General features: G+C 39.2%; 1 protein-coding gene across 4 annotated transcripts in view; it reads left to right on the top strand.

The window, feature by feature from the left end:
* The window catches only part of LOC106791941 (homeotic protein spalt-major-like), an 85,134-nt gene extending 59,800 nt beyond the window's left edge, over positions 1-25,334 (top strand). The window contains exons 1-8 of one of the 4 annotated variants that reach the window (XM_014757973.1): positions 13,860-14,088; positions 15,635-19,243; positions 21,261-21,394; positions 21,920-22,210; positions 22,626-22,971; positions 23,701-23,849; positions 24,298-24,471; positions 24,853-25,334. In XM_014757973.1, coding sequence (XP_014613459.1) covers positions 13,965-14,088; positions 15,635-19,243; positions 21,261-21,394; positions 21,920-22,210; positions 22,626-22,971; positions 23,701-23,849; positions 24,298-24,471; positions 24,853-25,272 — 5,247 coding nt within the window. In that variant the 5' untranslated portion in view covers positions 13,860-13,964 and the 3' untranslated portion in view covers positions 25,273-25,334. Of the gene's footprint in view, positions 1-13,859; positions 14,089-15,634; positions 19,244-21,260; positions 21,395-21,919; positions 22,211-22,625; positions 22,972-23,700; positions 23,850-24,297; positions 24,472-24,852 lie in introns of those variants that run through there. The other 3 variants (XM_014757974.1, XM_014757975.1, XM_014757976.1) reach the window with 3 other exon arrangements.
* The last annotated feature ends 1,399 nt before the right edge of the window (positions 25,335-26,733 follow it).

The raw sequence follows: 26,733 nt of genomic DNA, 5'->3' as shown, positions 1-26,733 counted from the left end.
TATATATATATATATATATTAATTAAAAAGTAACCAAAAAAGAGAAATAACTAAAGATTATATTTTATTTTCTTATAATACAATTAGTGTGGGGGAAGTCTGCGTCTGTATGTTTCCAACCAAGCGTACATAATTTAATGTTTATCCAGAGACAAAGATAATGATAATGATTTTTCAATATATGGGAATCAATAAGCGAACAAGGCTTTTTTTAATCTTCGTGAATTTTACATATGAAAAAAAAAAAAAACCGATTCACATAAAGTATGTCAATCCAAAACAAAAGTGAGAATATACTATTCGTTATATTTAATGATATCAGTATACTTATCTCAACGAATATTATTTTCAAAAATTATTCTCGAGTTTTCTTTCACATGTACAATTAAATCAATTTGATATAATTATAATTTTATTATCTATAAATACTTTTCTTTTTTTTACTATTTAATATTAACTATATCAAAAAAATCATTTCTCTACAATGATCAATAAAAAATCGTCATTACTAATTTCAGATATATCCAACACTCTCAAAATATTACACAACACAACTAACACCATAACATTCCACAATTTCTATCTCACTTATTCTTTCCCTATTTATTCCTATCGTTTTATAAAATGTTATTATTAACGTTATTAAATAAAACCTACTCGATTATACATACTCATATAAACACACATATATACACACATTCACGCATACATAAATAAATGAAATTCCATGAATATGTTTTTTATTCAATCGTATTTTTCTTCTTCTTTTCTTCTATTTTAAATTGTTGATAATTTTCAGAACGATCTTAGGTGTGTTGTATTATTCTACGTGTCGCGAAAAATAATGAAACCCATTTTAAAAGAATTATAATGTATTTTTCCAGGATGATTACCCCTTAACGCGATTCTGAATTGTCGCCGACTTTTAGCCGGTTCCCCCAACCTTCCCCCTTGAGTTGCATTCTCTCTCTTTCTCTCTTTCTTTCTCTCTCTCTCTCTCGAATGCATTTCTCTGTTGGAAAAGATCGAGCGTGGCATGCGACCTTCGAGTATGGCGCGCGATACGCCGGCTACTATACGTTTAAAACCGTCGAGATCGTCCGCTTAAGTGGTATTTATTAGAAGGATCGCAGTGTCGAGATAAACGACCAAAGTTTCTATTTAAAAGAAACCAAAAGAAAAAACGAAAAGAAATGAAGAAATAACGAAGTATAATGTAACGAAAAAGAAAAGAAAAGAAAAAAAAAAAAAAATAATAACAGAAATGAGGATACGAAAAAAGAATACATAAAAAACAATATAATATTATCTGCCCCCCCTCCCCTCCCCCCTACCCTTCCTCTCTCCTTCTCTCTCTCTCTTTCTCTTTCTTTCTTTATTTCTTCCTATTTTTCTTTTCTCGTCAAGAAGTAACCAAGGATAAGCGAGTTCTTTTCGTTGGAGCTATTGATAGAACCCCATGGACCTCTCTCTCTTTCTTTCTTCCTATGGGTTCTCTTGAGGGAAAAACAGTATTTTCCTGAAATATGTAAAAGTGGCAGTAGTTCCGACGATTTAAAAACCTAAAAATAAAACTAAACCGGACCGAGTGAATCTTTTTGGTTTCTCAAGTAACACTACCACCTCGTATCTTCTTTATACTTAAAACATACTAACACAGATACACATTATACACGAGTTATATACATACATATATATATATATATATACGCGGATATACATGCATTTATATATACATATACATTTTATATAAATATATTAACGAAGAGAGAAAGAGAAAGAGATAGAAACAGGAGGAGTCACATTAATATCCACGTCCATGATCGCGTCTGGGTGAGGGGGCTGCTGCATAAACTGAGAACCCAAAACGGAAGCCCTATTTATTTATGGGTGTTACACCCCTGAAACTAAAGTAGGGTGTTGGGCACGCGCCATCGAGAGGTTACCTTCCTCTTTCCTTCTTTATTCTTCCACACCCTCGTTTTGACTTTCTCCCTTTTTTCCTCTCGTCTTTTCACCCTGCTGAGTATTATCTCTCTCTAACACACATACATACACACATATGTTCTTTCTTTCTTTCTTTCTCTTATTCACTCTCTTTTGCTTACGCGCGCGTGTCAAGTATTCTTTCTTTCCTATTTATCCACCCACCTTTCGAAACACTCTTACATATATGTATACGTATACATACACACACACATATATATATATATATATATATGTAAGGTTCTAACCCTCGAGAACATGTCACAATGAACGAAAGCTAACAGAAACCTTTTGCGTATACATTATCCACCTACACTTAATCCCGTTGTTGTTACCTTCATAACCTTTTGCCCCAATCGAAATTGCTAAGAAATAAATACGATTAACAACATTTTCTCACCCTTAGAAAATCAGAGACGACTTTATACGCGCCGATAAATGCTGACACGATGATCCATTTCAAGAACCAATATAAGATACTTCATTCTTGGAATCTATTCAGAAATAAGAGTACGGTATGGTGTGGGGGTGTGGGGGCTGTGGGGAGGGGAGAGGAGATACGTTGAAAATTAAATGAACCGTTTGTCAAATACAAAATTATAATTCTTTTCAAAGAGAAAAGGTTTTTGCGGGATTTGAGTTGAAATGTGGAGGGAGTGGTATGTGTGTGTGTGGGGGGGGGAGGGGGAAAGAGGGGAGTTTTAAGAAAGAATAGAAAAAAATTGAATCGACGTTTGAATTAAGAAAAATTATCTACGCCCGTTTATTATTATTTTATCTCCAATTCGAGATTGCGAAATATTTTTGCATTCTTCTAAAAAAGAAAAAAAAAAAAAACAGGAAAATCAATTTACAAATTCGTAGCTGAAAATGGGTGGAGGGGAAGAAAGAATCGAAGGATTCGATAAATTTTGATTTTTGAGGTAGGAGGAAGAAAAAAGAAAAAAGTAAATGAATTTAGTTTCGTGCGAAAGGAAAATGTAGAAAGGTGACAGGACGCATTAATCAAAAATCGACGGTTCGAAATATTGAATTGTTTGAAAGAAAAAAAGAAAAATTGACGACGGGACAGATTAAAGAGGAGACCAAAATCAAATTGAATTTTTGACCATTATTATATACATCACGTATATACTATTTTGGTCAACGTAACGTTTGCGACAAAGAGAGAGAGAGAGAGACATTTCCCCCACCCCCCTCCCCGTTTAAAAGATGGGGAAGACAAAAGGATTGATTTTTGGTGCGTCGTTGACAAAAGCGAGGCAAACGACGAATGTCAGGAAGAAAGTCGCGTTCTAACTAGTGTGTTAGAGAAAGAGAGAGAAAGAGAGAAAGAAAGAGAGAGAGAACAGATAACCGATGCTATGGTATTGTGTCGTTTGCGACGGCGTGGGCAGATTGTCAGAAAAAAAGACCGAGAAAGAGAGAGAAAGAATGAAAGAATTGGAGGGTGGGTGTGTGGATGTGGGAGGGGAGGGAGGAGGAGTAGTTGAGAGAAGAAGGTGAGGGTGAAGGAAAGAGAATATGAGGGAGAAAAAAAAAAAGAAAAGGAAAAAGAGAAAGAGAGAGAGAGAGTGAGAGAGAGAAAGTGAGAACACATGCAGCTGCGGGGGTGTCTGCTGGTCTTTCGAGACAGCTGCATGTGCGGGAGGATCCGGCTGACCATTTGTAGAAAAGGATAGAAAAAAGAACAGAGAAAAAGAGAGAGAGAGAGAGAGAGTTGACCATTGGCTCTCTTGGAGCATTGTCCATCGTCGTTGAAGCTGGCCCGTGCCCATTAGAAGGACGCAGGGTCGCCAATTCCCATTGACAGAGTCCTTCGGGCTTTTCACCATTATTCCCCATTATTGTCGATCTCGTCCTTTTCCACCAGCTACTACTACTACTATTACTATTGCTATTGCTATTGCTACTACTACTACTACTAGTATTACTTTAACTCAATCCTCGCTATAATACATTCCCGCGTATTTTATTCGTAACGCAATTTATTACACACGACAAATAATTATTTATAATCATCTGTTCAAAATATCTGATATGTGCGTGTGCTCATATTAATTTTAATTATGTGAAAAGTGGTTTATGTGAAAATTTAAACAACAACAACAAAAAATAATAATGTTTATCAGTGATATTTATCTCGCAGCACAAATTATTTCAAAATTAAATTAATACAATATGTAATTTTCATAGGATATATATTTTGTCAAAATTGAATTATTAGATAGAGATGGTTGATTGTTGTTTCAATATTATATGAAATTTATTTAGTAAGACAAATGTAATGTTAAATCAGTTTCATAATTATTATGAGCACATACGTATAATGTAATAGTGATTTAATGAAACTAATCGATTAATCGATTTTTTTTCTTTCAAAGGTTTCCCCATTAACGCAATTTTCTTTTCTTTTTCTACATTTATTATTATTATTATTATTATTATTGTCATTATGCGTTAGAAATCGGCCATTGTGACATGTAAATGCATTAATACATAAACCGTATGCACGAATAGGAGAGAATGTTAAGTTTCAGTCGTTACAATCGACTAGGTTGTTTTCTATTAGATCGTAAATTCCTTATAATTAAACTCGAGGTAGTAATATCTTTCTAACAAAGGAATGTTTAGTATGTTATAATAAATTTTGTAATAAAAACAAAAAGAGAGAGAGAAAGACGTCGTTTGCATTCGTCAATTTAATTTTATCATAAATGCAATTTAACGAGACGTTTTAAAAAAAAGAAAAAATAAAAGAATATTCACGTCCAAGGAGTTATTATAAAATTTGTTCTAACGATAGACATTATTTTATCATAAAGAAAATTAAAATATTTCTAATGACACATTATACCACAATAATATATTATTATAATTAATTCAACATATATATATATTCGTACGATTAATTTATTTTTATCTCATCTCACATGTGATAAATATTTTAATAACAAATTTATATTTCATCCTAAGAAAATTGTTAAACGTTGAGAGAGAGAGAGAGAGAGAGAGAGAGACACATTAAAAAGATTGTATATTTCTACCAATAATAATATAATAATAGTAATACTACAGTACCAGTAATTTTCTTTTAAAGCGTATAAATAAATAAAAATAAGATAGATCGTTAAAAACTCGTTCGTTATCTTTCAAGAGAAACGTGCCCGAGGTTGGGAAAAAAGGGAAAGGGAAAAAGGGGAAAAGGGGGGGGTCTGAAAGAGTATCGTTAAAAATAGATGAAACATTCCATTGCAAATCAAATCGATAAATCGAAGGAAAAATTAACCACGCGTGTTAATAGCCCTTAAGTTATATGCATTTAACCTGTACCTAACCATAGGGACGAGTGGGGGGTGGGCTGAGGGGGACCTTAGGTTTACGAGAACAATTCGAGAAGAAGAATAAGAAGAAAAAAAAAAAAGAAAAGAAAAAAAAAGTTAGATGAAGAGTTCACGAGCGTGTTAACTCGGCGTGGCGAAAGGCGCGATAATGAAAACACTCAAATAGGGGGGGGAGGGGGGAGAAGGAAGGGGGTATTCTCCAATGGCACTTCAAAGACTATACTATAGTATAGTGTTGCTTTTTTTAAAAAGACCACCACCACCACCATCATCACCACCACCTTACACTCCCACTCGTGCCACGTAGTTTGTTTTTTTTTTTTTTTGGTTTTGTTTTTTCTTCTCTCTCTTTTTCGGCTTTAGATTCGACGAGAGAGTGTGTGAGAGAGAGAGAGAGAGAGAGAGAGAGAGAGAGAGAGAGTCGTAGGAAGAAAGACGCTTATTAAAACTTGGACCCCGGAGGCCCCGATTCTTTTTTATGGGACGGTTTTTACGACGACAGCCCCGCGAACCGTGTAGTAATAATCATAATAATAATAATAATAATAATAATCATGGCAATAACGAATACTGCCGACAAAATCATCTGCGCGAGAATAGAGAGCACCGAAAAAATTCGAACGAGGTTGAATTGAAGTTCTGTCAAAGATTGAAGAAATCCAAAAAAAAAAGAAAAGAAAACAACAAGAACAAAGTGAATTATAATATATTTAATGAAAATACGCGACATATAATTCGCGTAGATAATTTGTTCTAAAATTATAACGTTAATTCCGTGTGAAATTCGAATCTTAGATTATATTTATTTATTTAAAAAAAAAAGAATATAAATTTTACAATTAATCTACGTATTAATATCACGACACAGTTATCTGCGAGTATTTTAAAATGATCATCAGGGAAGAGAAGGGGGGGGGGAAGAATAGTGATCAACATTCTTATGGTTTTCTATCCTCGACAATATCGTTCAACGAAACAATAAGAAAATTCCCTAGATAAATTTGAAATCAAAGACGTATTCATTTCGGTAAAGTCTAATCGTTTTACTTAACTTGAAGAAAATCCAATTGAGAACGAAGTAACTCGTTGGTTCCTCTAAAGTATTTCGTTGTGTTGTATGGTGCACACAACACGCGAACATTGTTCCGGGCACAACTTAAAACGGCGTTTGACCAAAAGGGTCAATCTGCCGGTACTAATGCACTACCAACTCTCTCATGTCTATATAATAGAGTACCTAAGTAACTGCATGGCAGAATTGGCCATTGGTATTGTACCCTATTTACGAGGTGTACTGATAAGATTGTGAATCGCATATGCATACGAATGATTATTTCACTTTATCTATCTATCTTTTTTTTTTTCTTTATTCTCTTATCTCTTAGTAACAACGATTCATTTCCACTTATTCGAAACGATCAAGTTCACGTAACACGATGTGTTACAACACAACGATGTATGATAATTAATGATCTCTCTCTTTCTCTCTCTCTCTTTCGTGTCGTTCATGTATTTTGAATTAATTTCCATTTTCGCGTAGTTAAACTAACTAACATAAGACGTGAAATCTTAAATTACGATTAAATGTAATATTTTGTTCATTTTTTTTTGTTCATTTTTATTTCACCTAAAATCGATTCGTTTTATTTCTTTCTTTTTTTTTTACCAATTCTAAGTATGTTTTTAAACGCGAAAAATTACAAGAATAAAAAATATATCATCAGAAATTGTTCCTTAACCGATCATCTTAAAACGATAATTCTCTTTTACTTACACGCATATATACGTATCGTTCATCATATATCTATATAGATATATGATGAACGATATGCGTGAGCTTTTCGAGGAGAGAAAGAGTAGGGCTAGGTCGTTTATGACGAACGTTGAGCGAGCAATTAAATTGTTTCCGCGGGCTAAGATTACTACGGTCAACGATCCGACCATTATTTCCATAGAGGCTGTTAACCTTTCACCTTTCGAAGGCCGACCCAGCTACGATAGGTCCGAATAAATCGTTCTCGTAACTGCGATCGTTCTTCTGGTTACTACTCTATCTCTATCTCTCTTTCTCTCGCTTGGAGAACCGAAAAAAAACCTTTAACGAAATCTTCTCTCTATCTTTATCCATTTAAAACACACTTTTACATCAAACAACTGTACTATACTACACCTATACACGGTCTAACTAAATAACATACCATTATACTATTAGAATTGTAAATAATTACAAACACGTAGGTGAGGGTGGTGGTGGTGGTGGTGGTAACCTTATCATTAATACTATTATATGTATCTCCGTACGCGTTTGATACTGAATACGCGTCAAAGTTTCGATTCGGTAATATAATTAACAAAAATCTCGACAAATAAAATACATGTCAATTGTCTAATATTATTGATGACAAACCTTGACGTTTTAATGTGATCTCACACGTATATGATAAAATGATTAAAGAAATACAACCTCTTTTCAAAATCCTTTCGTTTAAATAAAACAATGAAAAAGAGGATTAATTCGGTTTTTGATTGGATTGAGATAAAGAAAATAAAATAAAATAAAATAAAATCAAGAAGAAAGAAGAAAGAAAATAAAAAGGAGGTGAACGAAAACGGTTCGTAGGAATGTCAGTGCCGAGTCGTAACATGAAATAACGTCGCCGCGGTAAGATCTCCATAAAGTAGGAAACAAAGAGCTCGCGCGCGCAATGGGGATCGCTCGTGGTTAAAGAAGCACGAACATATTCTCCAGGATGGTCAACGGGATTACAAATAACGATAAATATCCGCGGTGGAGAGATGCTCGGGGCAGGTAACATTAAAACCCTCTCACACTATGTGTTGTACCCGTGAATTGGTGTAGCCAAAGGGGATATCCCATGGGCAAGTTCGCGCGAGAGGAACGATCATGATTCTGGCCGGAGCAGAGATAAGGGCTTCGCGTATGACATGCCCAAGCTAACTCCCTACCTCCCTCCCGCCCTTTTCCCGCCTCCTCTTTCCCTTGCTCTTGCAGCCCTAGCTCCACCGGACCGGCCTACAACAAGACTGTGTCTCTCTCTCTCTCTCTCTCTCACACTCTCACTGTTATTTCTTTCTTTCTTGCTTTCTTTCTTTCTTTCTTTCCAAGGGAAATACTTCTAACTTGGAATCCATAGCATGCTCAGTTGTGTGCCCGTGTGCTTGTACCGAAGGAACCGAGTCGATGCGATCGAGCATCGATCGACCTTCTTTATTCATTTGCAAACGAATAAATAAATGCCTTGGAACATAAGGCCCAGCATATAGGAGGTTTTCTCTTTCTTTATTTCTCCCTTTTTCACTCTCTTTTTCTCTCAGTGCGTCGATAAGATAGGACCATGTAAATCCGCAGGTTACTTAACAGATCGCCGAAGGATCTTGGAACGCGAACCACCCACCCACCGAAAGGACTCTCTCTCTCTCCCTCTCTCTATCTCTCTTTCTCTCTCTCTCGTTTTCTTTTTCTATCTCTTTTTCGCTCCCCTTTACATGGCCGATACTTTATTACACGGTACTTATACCGGAACGCTTTCTTTTTCACCTCTCCCTGTCCCCCCTAAAGCCCCCACCCCTCCCTCCTTCATTCCACCCTACCCCACCCCGCCCCATCTTTCCCAACCTTTTCGGACCGAAGATAGGAAAGCCCTCGTAACACGTTCTCTCTCTCCTTAGGCTTGTCGATCGACTAACGAACGTTCGCTTTTCAATCATTCCACTACGCTCGTATATTTAACCCTCCACCGATTCTCCTCTTTTCACCCTGTGACTGCACACGTCGGTCCCTCCGCCATCATTCTCGTGAACACGTTTAATACTAATAGAAACGATAAAATCTCTATGACGTGCCTTTTATACTTTAAACTATACAAACCTTTCTTTTTTTCTTTATTCTAATTTCTAAACACAGGATAAGTAAATCCAACGATAATTGTATGAAATAGATATGTTAAAGTATTGTTATCTATAAATGTATATATATATGTGTTCATAATTATATGAAAGTGGTCCATAGTTAAAATGAAAAGAAAAAAAAAAATGTGATTATTAGTTATTTCACACGCCAAATTATTTTCAATTAAATTAATTCAATGTAATTTTCACACGATATATTGTGAAAAATGAGCAGTTAGAATATAGTGTTTGTTATTTCAATATTATATAGAATTCATGTGTAATGTTCAAATGTAATTCATTAAATATCCTCGAAACAAGAGATATATATGATTTAAGATTACTTTCATAATTATGGACACATATGTGCATATGTAATATATATATATTTTTGGTAACGATCAATCGCGGAGGACTCGTCAAGAACAAAGGAAGCCGTTCATTCGTTCATTCCGTACGTTTCGTTGGTACGTACGTCCGATCGAAAAAGCCCAGCATCGTTCTCGATTACAAATATGGCAATCGCAATGGAGGGAGGCCTCCATCTTGCAGTTTAGCGTCTACCAGAAGATAGATTAACCTCGTGGTAACCACGGCCACGTACCACCACCTCCTCACTCTCTCTCTCTCTCTCTCTCTCTTTCTCTTTCTCTTTCTCTTTCTCTTCCTTCCTCCACCTCCTTTATCCAGTACCGGCCGCCCTTTGCTTTCGAGCCTCCCCCGCACATGCACAAAAGTATAATAATCTACTCTCTATCCTCTTTCTGCCCTTTCTCCGTTCCTCCACTGCTGGAAAGAGAGAGAAAGATAGAGAACCTTCCGCTAACTCGCGCCAACTCCCTCCCACCCTCCCTAACTCCTTCCCTACTCCCTCTACTCCTCCCCCTACTTTCGCGTCCGCGAACCTTGCCGAGGGCGCCAATGGAGGGGAAGTTGGCGTGCACCGAGCTCTTTGAAAAGGGGTGGGGGTGGCGGGTGCTTAGTAGTATGGTGATGGTGATGGTAGTATGGTGATGGTGATGGTAGTAATAGTAGTAGTGCTTCATTACACGCTACCAACACCTCGACTATCTTCTACTCCCCCACCCTAATAATACGTGCATTCGCTCAACGAGAAAGTGTGCATTCGCATGCACGCGATACGCCACAAGAAGAGTATATGCAGAAAGCAAGCGAGCAAGCAAGAAAGCGTATTAGGTATGTAGGCATTCCGTACGATCGCGAACGAGAGAGGGCGGTCCGAGGAGACAGGTGCGAGCCAATCACGAGCTGCCACGTGCAAATTCCCTCGCTTGTGCTTCTTTCTCTCCTCGCTCCCTTTTCACTTTTCTATCCATCTCTCTCTCTCTCTATCTCTTTCTCACTTACTCTCACTCTGTCTTACCCTTTCCTTTTCCACCTTTGTCTTCTCCTTCAGCTCCCTCCCTCCTTCTCTCTTTCTCTCTCTTGCTTTACTACTACTAGTACTATTATTTCTACTACCACCCTTTCCTTCACCACCTTCTTCTTCTTCTTCCTCTTCTTCTTCCTCTTCTTCTTCTTCGTATACTACATTTCCCCTTCATCTTTACTCGCCACTGCTGCTAACTTATTTAAACAAGACTCGACCCCGTCACTACGAATACGAATCCCTTTTGTATTCAGCACGAATGCGCCGTGACTCGTCGCGACTCGAAACTAACGAGAGCAACGACCCCCACGGCCGATCCTTCAGTCATTACTTTTATCGACCAGTCAGCCAGCCAGCCAACCAACCAACCAACCAACCAACCAACCAACCAACCAACCAGCCCCCCACGACCTTGCACTCGGGGAAAAGAACGCATCGAAATGGACCACCCTACTTGTATACATATAATCATCTCACTCTCTATTTCTTTTGGCTAAACTTATATGCACTAACACTACGCTACTGCAACTATCTATGGTATTCCCTTTTGCCTTAATTTGTGATAAGAATCTTCTTGTTTCTTTCCAAGGAAATAGTAATTTAAAAACAATATTAAAGATTAGGATTTAACGAATTATAGATGTTTAATTTTAATGTATATCTGCTTCAAATATAAAACACTCTGAATATTAACAATCGAGTTGCTGAAGAAGTCCCGATAAAGGGACGAAACATTCTAGTTCTTTAATACTGTCCAATTTCTCTGTTACACACATTTATTAATAATTTTATTTTTGGACGAGAGAAACAATTAATTGATGAAAAGAAAAAAATAACGTAACAGCAGTTAAAAGTGAAAATGTTGGATGAAAAGGTTGAGGAAAGACACATCATTGTCGTTAACAATAGATCCCAAATCAGATACACTAGCCCCTTTTTCTCCTTATTTTTTTTTTCCTTTCCTCTTTGAGGATAGTCAATAGATCGTCTATCACCGGCCGTCTCAGGCAAATTCGTAGTTTCTTAGCGGTTAAAATGTATGTGCGTCCTGAAACAGGAAACACTCCGGACAAGCTGTTGCTGCCGGCGAGACCGTCTACGTGAAATATGACTTCCGACCCATTATCGCATTGTTGCCCATTCGCGGACACCCGACGAAGAAGAAGAAGAAGAAGAAGAAGAAGAAGAAGAAGAAGTCAGTTGTTAGTTGGTTGGTATGGCTCTGTTAAATTTTCTACGTGTTAAAGAACAGACGAAGACAGTCGTCCCGGACACAACAGACGTTAAAAAAGGTAGAGAGAAGGAAATATAATAAATAAGAATAAGAAACAGTGAATAGGGGAACCCTACTTGTAAATGTTTCCCTTTTCATCCGAATCTATTTCATAAGTATAATAATATGATTTAAGGCACGTCAAATCGATTTTTTCCCAAGCGTCATTTATCGATACTATTGTCGAGATGACAGATAGGTAGAGAAAAAGAAAAAAAAAAGGGAAAAAAAAAAGATGACCGAGTTTTATAGCATTCCTATCTTGTCATTAAAATATTTTTCAAGGTAAAAATGAGAGTTCGAAAGAAGTGAAGAGAAGTTAAGAGAAGAGAAGAAACACGAAATCAAATGAATTGTAAGAAATATATTAAACAGTCACAATATTCGGCCATTATCGTTTACGAAAGATGACGTGAAACGGTGCAATAGAGAAGTTAAAGCTAATTGTAAGATCGAAGCTCAGAAGCCTTAGGAAGTGCCGATGTTCGCACTCGATAACGCTTAATCGCGTTAATGCTATTTCGCACGGGAAACGGATAAGCCGGCAACGTCCTACCTAGTTATGATTCCCGGTTGGCTTATCGCGAGGCTACGATAGGAGTTGACTACATAACCGAGTCCAAGAAATCGCGTAAAATCGCGTGGGTGTTGGATCGTAATTCAAAGAGAGAGAGAGAGAGGAAAGAAAGAAAGAAAGAAAGAAAGAAAGAAGAAGAAAAAAAAACAGAAAGAGAGAGAAAGAACGAGTTAACAGTGCAGAGAATCGCGTGGGTGGTTAAAGCGCGAGGGTGCATAGAACAGACGGCGGGATAATAATTAATAACTCGTCGGTGAGTGGCTAACGCAAGCGCCGCCCCTTTTTCCCCTGATTTATGAACCGCACCGCCTCCCTGTCATAACCGAAGCAACGTCGTCAGCGGTAGTCTGCCTGCCTGGTGTGTTGTGTTGTGTGCTGATGCCCACCGCCGCTGGTGCCGCTGCTGCTACCTCTCCACTTACGATGGTTGTATGGTAGTGGTAGAAGTGGTGGTAGTGGTGGGTGATGGTGGTGGAGGAAGTAGAGGTAGAGGTGGAGGAGGATCATCTGGTGGTGGTAGTACCTATACTTCTACTTCTTCTACTACTACTCTACTACTACTACTACTGCTGCTGTTGCTGGTGCTGCTGCCGCTGCTATCGATGGTGATGGTGATGGTGATGGTGATGGTGGTGGTGGTGGTGGTGGTGGTGGTGGTGGTGGTGGTGGTGGTGGTGGTGGTGGTGAAACTGATGGTGGTGGTGGAAACTCGCGCGGATAGTGGGACGCCACCACGATCGCTGGCGATCCCAACGAATAACCCAATGGTGGGGATGAGGTTGCCGGCGTAGAGCAGCAGTGGTATTGCGCGATCCTACCTATGCCCAGTCTGCTTCTTTACCGAGCGATCAGTCGGTTTTCGTCCTTGCTGGATGACACCGGTCGTAATATAAAACCCGTCGCGTCGTTCTCGATCGTTACGATCAGTAGACACACTAAACGGAACTTCATATCCTCTCACCTACGATCATACGTTTTTCTTACTACTACTACTATTCTCCTCTCTATTTTCTACTCTCTGTCAAGAATCTCGCCGCGAGTTGGCGCTTTTCTACTAAAAAAAAAAAAAGAGAGAGAAAGAAAGAGAAAGAGGGGAAGTGTGAACCCCCCCCCTAGAAAAGTATTATACAAAGGAAAAAAGAAAAAGGAATCCCACCTACGCACGGAAACTCAGCAATTTCAACATTTATTCTTGGTTCGGACGCGAAGCGCGAGTTATCGTTTCGCTTACACGAATGCCGACCGGAGGTGAACAGTGAACACGGCGGCGGCCGTGGATAAGGCGGAGGAGGAGGAGGAGGAGGAGGAGGAGGAGGAGGAGGAGGGAGAAGAAAAGAAGGAGAAGGAGGAGGACCAGGAGGTGGAGGTGGTGGCGGTGGAAAAGGTGTAGGAAGAGGAGAGAAAGGGGAGGTGGGTTTCGTTGAAGGTGGAAACATCGAATCGTTATAAAGAAGGAAAAAAGTGTTTTATTCTACGACTAACGTCATGCAACTCATGCGATGGAGCATAACGCGTCGCCTGGAGTCGTCCCGTGGTGGCATCAGGCAATCATCTCAGGAGAAAAGCTGCCAACCTGCGACAAGGATTTATTCCGGCGGCCGATCCTCCGGTACGAATCAATCGCTTTCGACGAACACACAACGAAACGAGAACTCTGCAACGCTTTGTTAAAAAAAGGGGGAGTGCGTTCTTTCTTTTCTGACCTTTTTTTTCTTTCCTTCTTCTTCTTCTTCTTCTTCTGATTTTTTTTGTTACAATATGTCCCCATTTTACGTTAGAAATCCTAAAAACGCAACTGATCCCGCCGTTTGGGAAAGTACTTTTTTAATTTCATTTTTTTGGTGGGAAAAAATTGGCGCTTCTTCGTTGTTGTTTTTTTTTCCTTTTTTTTTTTTTTTTTACTATCGTCGTTTACGAGAACACGTGATTCGGAATGTGGGGGAGGGGAGGCGGGTGGGTGGGTGAGACACGGACAGTGGTGACGAGTGTGAAGTTTTTTCTTCTTCTTTTTATTACCCATTTTCTACCGAAAACTGAAGAAAAATATCTCGTGATGTGGCGGCTTTGTGATGAAACTACGATACCGAACGTTGAGTTTCTATTGAATTTATCGACAGTTAAAAAGATTCGATTAGATGAACGATAGAAAAAGGGAACGGCGACGCGCATACGCGGGTCGTCTAATTATAAACGTTGAGAATAACAATTCGTTCGATTTCCATTATTTTTCATTATTTGTACGCGTGGTTGGATTGAATTATTGTTTTTTTTCTTCTTTACGAAATGGTGTGAGAGATTAATCGTGAGTTACTGCTTCAACCCTACGATCAAAGAATACTAATGAGCAAACTTTTACAATTTTTTTTTTCTTCTTTTCCTTTTCCTTTTTCTTTTTTTTTTTTATCATTGACACAAATGGCAAAAGGCGGCCCTCCTCTTCGTCGGGCCATACGATCCGATCGTGTTCGTGTTCGTGTTAGTGTTAGTGTTAGTGTTCGTGGAAAAAAGTAAGTTTCACCGTTTTGCGATCGACTAAGTTGTTGCTTCGCTCGTTCTAAAGAACGAATAAACGATACCAATCGATCGTACCTTTCGTTTCGTTTCGTACGTTCAAACGAGAACGTCCAAACGTAACGTTTTAAACGAACGTCGAAACGAACCCACGAAGCCACGTTTCTCTCTCTCTCTCTCTCTCTCTCTCTCTTTCTCTTTTTCTCTTACTCTCTCTTCTCTCTCCGTTTCATACATTTTACCCGACGCGTGTGTTGCGATAAAAGACGACGATTCCGCCGACGTGCTCGAGAAAATATTTATCTATATACTTACTTCATTTAACATGCTATCACGGTTGCAATGTATGTCCTGAATATAATATGAAACCACAAGTTATCGTTTTGCTTAACGTCCTTGATGGTCGTCGTTGTACAATATTCGTGAAGTGAAACTTTAAAAAAAAAAAAAAAAAACTAAAAAAAGATAAGAATAAATAATAAAGGCCTGTACAATATAGGACTGCATAATTTATAGGGAAAAATGATTGAAATTTATGAAATACGATAGAGAATAAGTGTTGTTGATCGTGGAAAAATATGAACACGTATTTCACAACGATCGCGTTAATTATGGTAATGATTTTGTGTATTTTTTGTTTACAGGGGAAGAAAATGATTTCACATCGGACGGCGAGGAGAGCGGCGGCGGTGGTGGTGGTGGAGGAGGAGGAGGAGGAGGAGACGAAGCGGTTGATCTTACTGCAGCCCGAACGCATCACGGAGACGAGGATGAGAAGGATCAAGAGGATCCTTTGGAGGAGGACGAGGACGGCGTCGACGAGCAAGACGAACAGGATGAGGACGAAGAGGGCACGCGAAAACAAATGCACCATCGACAGGACGCAGAAAATAATAACAATTTCGTGGAGGGTGGTGCGAGTAGCGGGATATTTCCACCGGCCGGTACTAGTCACGTCACACTCGAAGCCCTTCAAAACACTAAAGTGGCCGTCGCCCAATTCGCGGCCACTGCATTATCGGGCGGGGCGGACAGCGAGGCAGCCCTACAGGACTTGGCCCTCCTGCAAAGCACCCTATATACGCTGCAACATCAGCAGGTTTTTCAATTGCAGCTGATAAGTCAGTTGCAACAACAATTGTCAATAACTCACAATCAATCGTTGCCGCAATCGTCGACGGCCGAACCGTCGAACAACAGCAAGGAAGCTTCGCCGTCTCCCGTGCTCCATCCAAAAGCAATATCAACGTTAACCTCGCCTACCTCCTGCCAATCGCCCAGCGGTAGTCATCGGCAACAAAGCTCGCCGGCCCCGGCAACGCCTAATCTGCCCCAAGAACGGCCCACGCCTAGCAGCAGTGCTTCTCCTCTCAATTTGCCGCTCCAACCTACGCCGAACGTCTCCTCGAACGTCGTATCAACGACGAGTAATAGTAGCAGTCTAGCATTGTCCCATCAAATGCCACCGCTATGCTCTATAAGTTCCTCGTTGGCGTCCTCGATAATAACCAATACGGATCCACCGCCGCTTCACGAACCTAACACCCTCGAAATGCTACAGAAACGTGCGCAAGAGGTGTTGGACAATGCCAGTCAAGGACTACTCGCTAATAACCTCGCGGACGAGCTCGCCTTCAGGGGTGGCAAGGGATCTCGGCTTTCGCCTTACGACTCGAAATCGGGCGGCACCAGGGGAGAGCATTTCTTCAAGCACCGATGTCGCTACTGCGGCAAGGTTTTCGGCAGCGACTCGGCCCTACAGATCCACATACGATCCCATACAGGTGAGCGACCCTTTAAATGCAACGTCTGCGGCAGCCGATTCACAACGAAGGGAAACCTCAAGGTCCACTTCCAGAGACACACGGCTAAATTTCCGCACGTTAAAATGAACCCGAATCCCGTCCCCGAGCATCTCGACAAGTATCACCCGCCTCTCCTTCAGCAGATAGCCTCGGGTCAAAGGCCGATGCCGTCTACGCCACCTCCGCCTCCTTCGCATCATCCCCCCCCGTTTCATCCAGCAGCTACGGCCCACGGATTTCTCCCTCCTCAGCCGCCCCTGCCTCTATCTCTCACCTTACCCGGAATGCCACCCCTTTACCGTTCTCCCATTATTAATCATCGCGACGACCAGGAATTACCGGAAAACTTGAGTAAACCGCCCGTAACCACGGTACCGACGGCCACCTCGCCCCTCTCCCCTGCTGCTCTATCCAATTCCCATCATTCCTCCTTCCACGATAATCATCAACAACAGCAGCAGCACCAGCAGCAGCACCACCACCAACAGCTACAACAAAAACAACAGCTCGAGCAAGAGGAAATCAAAATGGAGCAGCGTTCACCCCTTCAGGAAAGATACCAGCAACGACCGACCAGCAGAGATGGTAACGATAGAATAACGCCGAAGAAAGAACCCGAGGACACCGAGGAACCAGTCGAAGAAGAGACCGAAGATTTCGAAGAAACTACGAGGCGATATCTTGCTTCTCCTCCCTCTTCGGTTAACAACCCACCCTCCCAACCGCAAACCTATGAAGATTGTAGTATGGATAGTAAGATAAGTGGCAGATTGGAGGCCGATGGTGACATGGAGGTGGACGAGGAGACCGAGGAACAACCGGAAAATCTTTCTAGTCGAGGAACGGCCGGTCGTTTGCCTCAACAAATCGTCGCTTATCCCGGAGCATCGCCGGCCAGTAGCAGTGCGAGTAGCGGAAGCGTTCAAACATCTTTCGCCGGGATTCTATTCCCTGGGCCAACAACCATTCACCAAATACCCCATCACACCGTCGTAAACGCGACCGCCCCACCGACCGTTTCGGCGACCGAGATGATCGTCGATCCATCCAAGGATCCAGCGATATACTCAAGTCTTTTACCAAGACCCGGAAGCAACGACAATTCCTGGGAAAGTCTTATAGAAATAACGAAAACGTCGGAGACGTCGAAATTGCAACAATTGGTCGACAACATTGAACACAAATTGACAGATCCCAATCAATGCGTCATATGTCACAGAGTACTCTCTTGTAAGAGCGCTCTGCAAATGCATTATCGAACGCATACGGGAGAACGTCCATTCAAATGTAAAATTTGCGGACGAGCCTTTACCACGAAAGGTAATCTTAAAACCCACATGGGTGTACACCGTGCTAAACCCCAGTTACGAGTGTTTCATCAATGTCCCGTTTGTCATAAAAAATTCACTAACGCACTCGTCCTACAACAACATATACGTCTGCATACGGGCGAGCCTACCGAGCTCAGTTTAGAACAGATACAAGCGGACGAAGTTGGGGAACTCCCTCCAGGCTACGCGCATCATCCGTTAGCTACCTTCCTACCTCAAGTATTTCCACCGATTCATCCGTCGAGCTCGGGTTTCACTTTAGGATTTCCACCGACCCGACAACCTGCCGTTGAACGGCAACATCCGAAAAACGACGCCGATCTTAAGGAAGAATCCCAGTCACAGCAACACCAACACCAACATCACCATCAGCCGGAACAGCATCATCATCAACATCAACATCAACTTAATCAGCAACCACAACATCCACAACATCCACAACAACAAAATCAACAACAGCAACATCAACATAGATACATGGATGAACATAACGAGGAAGTGGAAGAGCAAGAAGACGAAGAGGAAGATCGGAGGGAGGACGACGAGAGGTGCGAGATCAATCGCGATAGGTGTATACCGGATACTGAAGAGGAACAGGATCACGAGACAGAGGAAAGCGAACAAAGGGAAATTTCCCCGTCGAATTTCTCAACGTCTTTGGTTGCATTGGAAAATCAAGTACGAACGATTACGACTACGGCGATTGGTACGGGATCGAGTGTCCTTGCCAGATCACCTACGTATCATCGTTACAACGGGAGCGAAAAAAGCAATAGCCCTCCAAGTGGTGGTGCACCCCTTGATCTGACCCCACGAGCCTCTTCTACTCCGGCATCGGTGTCGTCAGCAGCAACCCCGCCACCCCAGACGACGACGACACCCCATCACGCGCCGCATCCTTTCGGAATGTTCGCAGGACTCTTGCAGACGGTCTCCTCCCCATCCACCAGCACTATGGGCTCATCATCCAGCATAAACAGTGTTACTTCGATGAATACCGTCCCACCTCCTCCTGGCAGCAGTGCCACCGGACCTCTAGCATCTCTGACATCGTCGGCAGTTCTCGCTGCTACATCGACTTACAATCCGCTCGGCCTAGCTGTCGGAGGGCCAGCAGGTAGGCGCTGCTAGCATCAGGACGAGCTGCAGTTCCTGCTACACCTTCCCCCTATTTATCATATCCGATTATCGATTTTTCTCACATCTTTTCTTTCTTACAAGACGACATATGCTCTTATCCCACCCCACCCCCCAACCCAACCCCAACCCCACCTTTATTCTTTCCAACGATTCCTCGTCCCTTGCTTTTTTCTATATCTCTTCTATCTTTTTCTTTCTCTCTTTCTCTATTTGTTTCTGTCTATTCATAACAGGTGTAGAAAATATTTGTATACCGATCAATCTTATGCAAGATAATAATCAGTTTTAAATCGTCTAAAAATCGTTTACTGTTTTAATCGAGAAATTTCGGCAATTGGTCGAATTAGGTGGATCAAAGTGATCCAAAATAATGGTGATTATTTTCGAAAAATATAACGGATATATATTATATAATTACACGCTGTAAAATGTAATATATAATTATGTAATTTATATTTTATATTTAAGTTATCCGTTGATAATTTAAAAAATATACAATTTTGAATTCTAACGTTACCCCGATAGAAATATTTCAAATATCAATCATGCTTACGAAATAATAATGCAATATATTTATCAACATTCCTATCGCCGTACACTATAAATTCTCTCGCGAACATATTTGAAATCGAATAATACGCTTATCTCGTCTATATATTTTTCTCGAATTTATATTTCCAATTAATTTCGCAAATTATACAATTACCTAATTTATATTACACTTTACGAATGTTATTTTGCATAAAATTAATTTCTCTACGAATATTGTGTCTACACCCCCGAATAATATTTATCATTGTATTTTGATCTTTTTCATTACTTCAACGTTCCTTTTTATCTACTCTAACTCTCGTTGCCTGAACCAATATCGATCGATCAACCCCACCCCCTACTTCCCTCCCACCATCCCTAACTTCCCAATTCATGATCAATTTCCGTTGTGGTGTAGCCGGACCTAGCACTCATACCGTCCATTATAACACACTTATAATCTCGTCGAGGTGTTTAGCTCCATTTTCGATCATACTTTTGCAACTTCCAGTTCACTGTGTTTCTGACGTATCATCCCAAACGACAAGCCCTTGATATTTTCTAGAAAAATCATGAATCTTCTTCTACGTTTTTCGTGTTATTATTGAGTGATGATATAAATCTGATCGCAAAAAGTGATTCGCTAAGTTTAGATTTTTAATACTCTCTCGCAATGGATATTATCGATATTTGGAAATTTTATTACTTTTCTGTTTTTGTTTTCTCTTTCTTTTTTTTTTTCTTTTCTTTTCTATTTCTTTTTCTTGACTAAGGTTATTGACGCCTAAAATTAATTCTTTAATATGTATTTCATTAAATAAACGATATATTACAACATATATATATATTCGTATTCGAAATATTCACCCTACATTCCTTACAATTGTTCCACGTATATAAAGTTATTATTCAAATATCATAATCATCATTGCCAAGTTTTATTGTAAATTGAATTCTTATAATAGAAACATCGATATTAAATTCACTGCACGATTTCTCTCGATAGCGAAAGAGAGAGACAGACACACACACACATATATAATTGCATTGCATTGCATTTTACAACAAAGCATTCGATAACAATATTTTCACGTACAATACTCGTATAAATTATGATAGTTGAGTATAAATGAAGAGGAAAAGAAAAAAAAATAACTCGTAGTTCTTTTTACACTTTTTTTAATTCTTTTCTTTTTTTTTTTTTTTTTTTCAATTTTGTTTTCCATTCAAATCGATATAGTCAAAAAACAGAGATGATATTTAAAATTTACAAAAATAATGAAACGATAAAACAAAATCAAGAAACTAAGGGAAAGAAAAATTCCGCCAGCCCCCCAAAAAAAAAAGAAAAAGTAAAGACAAGAAAAAAAAGAAACAAGAAAAATAAAAAGAAAGAAAAAGAAAGAACAAACTTTAAATTCAAATCCGACGTTCGATGTGTTAAACAATAAAATTTGTTACAGTACGTGGAAACACTACGTGTAATATCTGCTACAAGACATTTGCGTGCAACTCTGCTCTGGAGATTCATTATCGAAGTCACACGAAGGAGCGGCCTTTTAAATGCACCGTATGCGACAGAGGATTTTCAACAAAGGTAATTCCTTTAATAAGTTCCAATCTCGCAGTAAAGAAAACGTTTGAGCTGCTGTTGTTGCTGTTGCTGTTGCTGTTACGCTGCCGCTAACACGTTAGTTACATTATTCCGAATATTTCTTTGTATCCGAGAAACGAATCGATGATAATAAAAAATAATACGAAATCGGGGTGGGTGTGGGTGTGGGGGATAGGGGGTAAGGAAAATAAATAGAGAAAAAAAAAGTAACATTGTAATTAAAAAAAAGACGCTGAACTTTAGAGATTAAGTTGCTGAAGGAAGTCCCCATAAAAGGGACGAAACGTTCAACTAATCAAAACGAACTTCTAGTTCTTTTGTGAATGTGTCCAAATTCCCACTAAGATACCTATTTATTAATCATTTTATTTTTGGAGACGAGAGAAACAAACTATAATTGTACAAGACATTCCTAGAATCTAATCGAAAGCTTAGCTTGACCTAGCTCAAAAAAAAAAAAAAACGTTTGGAAATTCGATCAGGCCATTATTGTACGGATAATTTCAGAATGCTGGATCAGACGTATGCTCCTCGTGCGCGGAACAACGAAAGCCCTTTACCATAAAGGGCACTCCTCAACAAACGAATAACCGATATCAGAACGAGGATAGAAGAACGTCGACTAGCGGAAACGAGGAGAAACCCAAACGCAGGCGGCGGAGGCCTGAGGAACGGAAGAACCGGGGGCGGACCGGGACCGGAGGGGGGCGGGGGCTGACGTCTATCTATTCAACCGTCCGCCTGCCCCCGCTGATGCCACCCGCCCTCGGACTTCTCACCTCGGACCACGTCTTCCTGGTAAGGGACTCCAGAACCACAGGCTTCCTCTTTCACTGTCGACTTTAAACTATTCAACAATGGGGGTGTGTGTTCACTTGATCGATTGAGCTGGGTTATTAGAAAATGTTATTAACCAAAAATATATATTTCAAAGTTTTATTTTCTAATTGAACAATTCAATTTCATATGTTATCTTTTGTTTTTTTTTTCCTTTTCTTCCGGCTCATTCAACCGGGTGAACGTATTCCTATCATTCATTCAAATTTAAACTGTAGAAATTCTAATTATCGTAGACAAACTACGGTTACGTGTAATACCAAATGAAATTGTAAATAGAAAAAATAATAGAAACGATTAAAAATTAATTGCAATTCTTTCTAAAAGAACAAAAACTTTTACGAGATTTAAAGAAAGTTACGATTCTAATTCGCAGGGCAACATGAAACAGCACATGCTGACACACAAAATACGCGATATGCCATCCCACCTCTTCGCCGATGCGAAACAACAACAACCACCACCACCACCACCACCATCACAACAACAACAACAACAACAACAACAACCACAACCACACCAACAACAACAACAACAACAACAGAGCCAGGATCACGAGAGTTCTAGGAGTCCAATGTGCAGCGATGATTTGAGTTTACCACCACCACCTCTTCCTCCACCACCACCACCACCACCGGTACCGCCAACGTCGATCGAGTCAGGTGTACCAATGAAGAGATCTCCACCTGAGGGTGATCTTCCGGCACCGAAAAGACTAGCCAGTAAGTGGCTTAATCGTTCAAATTCAATGGAAATGAAAACGCTTCTTCATCGAGCGCATTCTTAACTATCTGAGCTTGGAGCTGTAGTTTATAAATAAACTGGGCTAATCTACCACCGCAAAACTAGCTTATTTTTTTTTGGTTGCACGCCTTCTTCTTACACATTTCCCCCCCCTCTCATCTCTCTCTGTCTCTCTCTATCTCTCTCTCTCTTTTTCTCTTTCTCTTTCTCTCTCTCATCTTCTTTTACTTTTCTTTCGTAAAAGTTTCTCATCTCGTTAAAAACGAAATACGAAAAAGGTCCAATTTTATTCTAAATATCATTTTCCTATTTAAAAAAAAGAAAAAGAAAAATAAAAAATCTTCCAATTCGAGTTCTTCACTCGAGGACTCGATGCACTCGAATAAAATATTCATCTACGATTTTCAAATTATTATTTTTGTTTTTAATATCCAATTTAATTTTTCTCTAAATTTCTCGTTAAGGGAAAGTCGAATTTTTGGTGGAAAACAAAAAAAAAAAGATTATGCGAACGAAAAGGGGAGGAAAAATGTCGGAGGAACGAAAAGAAAGGAAAAAAAAAAATATATATATATATATAAGAACGAATTGAAAAGAGGAAAAAAATAAAAAAAAAAAAAATAAGTAAACATGAGGCAACGTCGATTATTCTACGAGGCATAAATCGAAACGGCCACCTGAGCGAAACTCTGTATATATATTTGCAGGCGTGCCGAGCAAACACTTGTGCCAGATTTGCAATAAGAATTTCTCATCATCTTCGGCCCTCCAGATCCATATGAGAACCCATACTGGCGACAAACCATTCCGATGCACCGTCTGCGCTAAGGCCTTCACCACCAAGGGTAATTTAAAGGTACAGATATGAAACAATGTCTCACTATTTCTCTATCTCTTTATCTCTCTCTCTCTTTCTCTCTTTATTTCACACTCTGTCTGTCTCTCTTTCTCTCTCACTCTTTTTCTATTTTTAATTCCTTAGAAAAACCTTACTATCTGTCTAAACATTCCTCCAGCTCCAAGAACTTTTTCATTAATCCGGCTAGCTGCTATTGCTTTATTTTTTTTTTTTTACTAACGCCAATTAAGAGAAGAAAAAAAACAAAAAGAAAAGAAAAAAAAGACAAAATTTGTAGAAAAGCTCGATGATAGATTAGCGCTAATAAAAAAGAAAAAAAAAAGAAAACGAACAACACACACACACGCAAATTTGAAATAAAATATAATCCAAATTCGAAATCTAAAATGGGATGTGTATGATAAAAACTGCGATTGAAATTTTCTTTGATTTTGTTGACGTACAGGTACACATGGGCACCCATATGTGGACCAACGGGGCCCACCGGCGAGGGCGACGCATGTCGTTGGATCTGCCACCTCTGCCCATCACACCCAAGGACTCGGACTTTCTTCAACGACGACCGGATCTTTTCTATCCTTATCTACCCGCGCCATTCCTTAACGGAGTACAACAAAAGGTTAGTTATTAATAATGACAAGATAACGTGCGCGCGTGACAGCCAATAATCTTACAGATCTTTCAATGAAATAACAAATGATTAATTCGTTCGTGTGTTGTCATGAGTTTAAAATAATCACATTGATATTTTATTTAATCGGAATTTAAGGCCATAACCCAAAAAAAAAAAAAAGTAAAAGAAACAAAAAAACAAACAAAACGTGTTAATTGTATTAATATTACAGTTGAATGAATTTAAAATAATCGCATCTAATAATAAATTGATATTTTTAATTAATTTGAATCTAAGGCTATAACCCCCTCCCCCCCCCACCAAAAAATAAAAAGAAAAAGAAACAAAAAAACCAAACAAAACGTGTTAATTGTATTAATATTACAGTTGAACGAGATATCGGTGATCCAAAGTAACAACGGATTGCCAACGCATTCTGTAGGAGCTGCAAAGTATGCCGGATTATTCGGTACCGTTTATGGTGGAAACGGAGGAGGTGGTTTTCCTGGTGACAAACAACCAATGGCACCAACTAGCAACGGGCCTTTGGTAGATGGTAAACCAGCTATACCGACTGGCTCGATGCTATTTCAGACACCGTCGCCGTCACATTCACCTGGTACACCATCATCCAACAGCGGCAATCAAAATTCGGCTAGTATGCCATCGTGGACGACGAGTCCTGGCGATCCCCTTCAACATCATTTCGACAGAGAACCACCTGGTAGAACGGAAAACGCATCAACACCACCTTCGGCAAGATTACCACCACCTTCGGCGCCTAGGGGCGAAGGGTTGGCCGCGTGAACCTCGACATATCCTTGGATTTTATCGTAAAATCCGTACTCGCTATTTATGTACAGTATAGGAGTAATAATAATAATAATAATAATAATAATAATAATAATAATAATAATAATAATAATAATAATATTAATAATAATAATAATAATAATAACAATATATTAGTAATGGATAATATTAATATTAATAATAATAATAATAACAATAATAATATTAAATATAATAATTATAATAATAATACAACACACACACAAAAAGAAAAAAAAAAGAAAAGAAACAAGGGAGACGACGACAAAATAATATGAAAATGGAAATAAATAAAATAAAGGCAGGAAGAAAAGAAGAATAAGAAGAAAGAAGAAGAGATATCGGGGACTTCCGGTTAAAAAAAAGTCCCGGAAACACGGACTGGCTGCTCATCCACGGAATGGACGATTTTACGATTAACCCTCCGTCCCCCAAAGTGACATTGTATGGAAGTGACCGTTAACAACTTGAAAAAAAGAAGAGTGCAACGTACGAACGTTGTTTTTTTTTTTTTTTTCGAATTCGTAACGACGAGCTCTGATGGAAGATAAATGAAGAAAGAAAATACGAAAGGAAGGAAGGAAGGAAGGAAGGAAGAGCCTGTGCATTTTTTTAATTAATTATTATGATTATTATTAATATAAAAAGCGGGAGCTGAGATAAGGACTACAACAAGCCGTACCCGCAACGTCGTCATTGACCTCGAGTGAACACGAGAGGATCGGAAATACGGTTTGTCCGGTACCACTGTTGAAAACTTAGATTTTCATTTTGATTAGATCAATTTTTTTAAAGAATCAAATAACATCTCACGATATTCATCCGTATTATTTTCTTATATATATATATATGTTACCGTTAAAACGCGTGAAATAACTATACTGATCTGTTGCAATATGAAAAAAAGGCAGAATCACATATTTTAATTTGGTAATATGAAAATATATGATATACGATTAACAAAACATTGCTTTTTAAAATACACGAAAAGATAATGAAAACGAATAACTACGAATATTGTTGTAAAAAGAAAAAAAGTTGAAATTTTAATTAAGAATAAAATTTCATATAACAATTAGTTGTAAGTTTTAATAATACAATTATTTTACACATATTGTATATATATGTTTGTTTTTCTAAAACGATTAGTTATTTCACGTAAGACCGAGATTGTTTTCGTCAATTAATTGAATTATTTATTTTAACGGTAACATATAAACGAATAATAAGAAGACCTAAGTTTTCTTCTCTCTCTCTCTCTCTCTTTCTCTCTTTCTCAATATATCCGTGACTCAATTTAATACGGTGGTGCAACGGATAAACGAATGACGACATCATGTTCCTATTATAACACTAGTCTTAACGCGTAGAAATTGATCGATAGGTAATTATCGATTCGATATTTGACTGCTTCCGGATAGCTTAGGGGACAAACCA

Source organism: Polistes canadensis, unplaced genomic scaffold (genome assembly GCF_001313835.1).
Source record: "Polistes canadensis isolate GaletaPanama2010 unplaced genomic scaffold, ASM131383v1 scaffold_355, whole genome shotgun sequence".
Lineage (NCBI taxonomy): Eukaryota > Metazoa > Arthropoda > Insecta > Hymenoptera > Vespidae > Polistes > Polistes canadensis.
Note: the sequence above shows the minus strand (reverse complement) of the source record. Positions and strands in the feature narration are given on the sequence as shown.